Source organism: Phragmites australis, chromosome 2 (genome assembly GCF_958298935.1).
Source record: "Phragmites australis chromosome 2, lpPhrAust1.1, whole genome shotgun sequence".
NCBI lineage: Eukaryota > Viridiplantae > Streptophyta > Magnoliopsida > Poales > Poaceae > Phragmites > Phragmites australis.
Window position 1 is genome coordinate 18,126,164 of NC_084922.1, and position 2,435 is coordinate 18,128,598.

Genomic DNA, 2,435 nt, shown 5'->3' on the forward strand with positions numbered 1-2,435 from the left:
GCGTAGTAATACTACTCCAGTTTACACAACGGAAAAAGAAAACCTGCATAAGAACTGGGGTACCCGAAGCAGCGGCAGCTTCCTAAAACCGACGCGAAGGTGCCCCGAAGCGGTCAACTCGAGGACCGAAGCGGCGTGGAAGCCGTCAAAGTCCACCACCCCACCGGACGGACGCCGGAAGCCGGCAGGCAACGCGTTCCGCGTCTACCGAATCCATTTCCTCTCCTCTCCTTCCGTGTTCCCAACTTCCCACTCGCTATAAGAACCATCCCCGCCGAAAATTCCACATCCAAACCGTGAGCGGCGCAGCAATCAGCACCCCACTAACTTTCCCCTTCCTCTCCTCTGTTTCTTGCGCTCGCCGTCGATGGCCACCGAGGTGCTGCGCGCGCACAACATCATCCTGCCGCCGCAGAGGATCCGGGCGTCGACGCACCGGAAGCCTAGCAGCACCGGCAACAGGAGGTCGCCGGCGGCGGGGGCTCGCACTCCCACGGCTGGCCGGAGACACCTAGGCAGGAAGACAGCAGCACCGGTGAAGCCGGCACCGGAGGTGTACGCCGGGCCGGCGTTCTCGGCATCCCCCGAGCCGAGCTCGCTGCCGCTGCCGCAGTTCCCCGTCAAGAAGGCCGCCGCCGTTGTCGACGACGCCGCGACGCGCGACCTCAGGCGCATCCTTCGGCTGGAGTAGTTGGTTAGCCCGATAGCGAGCTTGCTCGCTTAGTTGGGCATGGTGGCGTCGGTCTCTCTTTTAGCTCTTGTCAGTTTGCAGTAGACGTATGATCGAGCTGTATGTTAGTTCTAGCTGCCCTCGTGGTGAGGGGTGCGCAGCTGCGGCGAGGCCTCCGGCTCAGTTTTATTGTGTGGCCGGCGGCGAGGCACGCGGCGGCCGTGGACTCCCTACGCGACGGCGGTGTAGAATGAGCGCAGCGCAGTACGTGACCGTGACGTTTTATGTAACAGATAGAAAAATGTATAGGATGATTAAGGGGTTCCTCGGTACAAAAGAGAGCCCCGAGGGTAAGAAATTAAGAGTAGCTACAGTGCAGGGTTCGTTCATCAATAGAAATATCGATGTTTCAATTATGTTGGATTGAATTTGTAATACCAAACTATGTTGATTTGAATTTGGAAAGTCTAATTTCAATCAGTCACGCTCGCCCGGCCAGGGGCCAATCAGCGACCTACCGCTACCTAGACGACATGTTGTCTAAGAGCACCCCATATTAAAAAGAAGTGCCTTTTAATACAATGGGGAAACAATTTTTTTTCATCACGTCTCTGAGGATGGTGAGGCAAATCGGAAGACATGCTGAAGTACAGTAGATGATTGAAAAGGTTCCTCTTTTTGATAAAAGTTTTATATGGAAAGCTAATGCAGTGAAGTAAAGATGGGCTTTTTAAGTGTCTATTGGTAAAGGAGAACTAGTTCTGACGGATCCGCCATACCTGAAGCTCGATTTTTGTCGGGTATGTCGCTACAGCCCTAACTCGATAGCCTTGACGAAAATGCTTGAAGCACATGGTTTTGAGACGTTGGAAAATCCTAAATGCGTGTTGTGTATTTAGTAAAATTAAGTTTTGGGGAAGATCATTGCTTGGTTGCTGTAGCATAGCTATTAAGTATTGGGATTTGTTAGTTATTGTGAACGAGAAAAATATTATTGTTGAAATTATGGAAGACGTGTCAGTGATACGCTTATATTATGAATATGTGGAATGAATTGTTAGTTTTTGCTGGTACTATCCAGTTTTGCAACGAGAAATATGCTTTGATTGAGAAGTTTCTCTACATTTGGTATCAATATCGTTCAATCCTTATATCTAGTTATCAGTTTCGGAGTTCATTTACTTTTTAATATTCCTGCCCTATGGAAGCTTAATGTCTCCTGTAGATACATGTTTTTTTACTTCTTTCTCACACCAAATTGCATACCAAATAAGTGACAACATATTCTCAATAACACCCGCTTATTTTGTTGTGAGGTTGAAATTTAGTCACCTTTATTTTTACAAACCTGTTTGCAAATTAGTTATGACTATTTTTTATAAGAATATGAGGAACAATTGTGAGCATGTAGCTCGGTGTGGGTTAGAGTAAGCATCTTCCTCCTTTTTGAAATTTTGCTGATTTTACATCTGATTACTGTTTGTCACTACCTGATGCAGATGCTACAAAAACAATAACTTATATATATCAGCACCAACTATTATTCGCACAAGAGTGGCACAATCTAAAAGCCTAAAAAGGAACATCACCATTTGTGATGCAAGGTTAAGTAGACTTACGTGCATACCATAATTTATTTCCTATTGTGCAATTTCTTCGCTGCCCGTATCCCAATTGTTTGATTAACAATGATATCTTACAAAGAAATTTATTAACATGCTTAGCTGTTGCAATTATATTCAATAATAACAAGGACAATGTCATA

At 46.3% G+C, this 2,435-nt stretch overlaps 1 protein-coding gene across 1 annotated transcript; it reads left to right on the forward strand.

Annotated features, from left to right (window-relative positions):
• The first annotated feature begins 226 nt into the window (after positions 1-226).
• LOC133901672 (uncharacterized) lies at positions 227-1,086 on the forward strand. The gene has a single exon (XM_062343113.1). It carries the CDS (start codon positions 368-370, stop codon positions 689-691), a length of 324 nt encoding a protein of 107 aa, XP_062199097.1. The 5' UTR covers positions 227-367; the 3' UTR covers positions 692-1,086.
• Positions 1,087-2,435: the final 1,349 nt, after the last annotated feature.

Coding starts and splice junctions, on each gene's coding strand:
- LOC133901672 (XM_062343113.1), top strand. CDS start 368: ATGGCCACCGAGGTGCTGCGCGCGCACAACATCATCCTGCCGCCGCAG.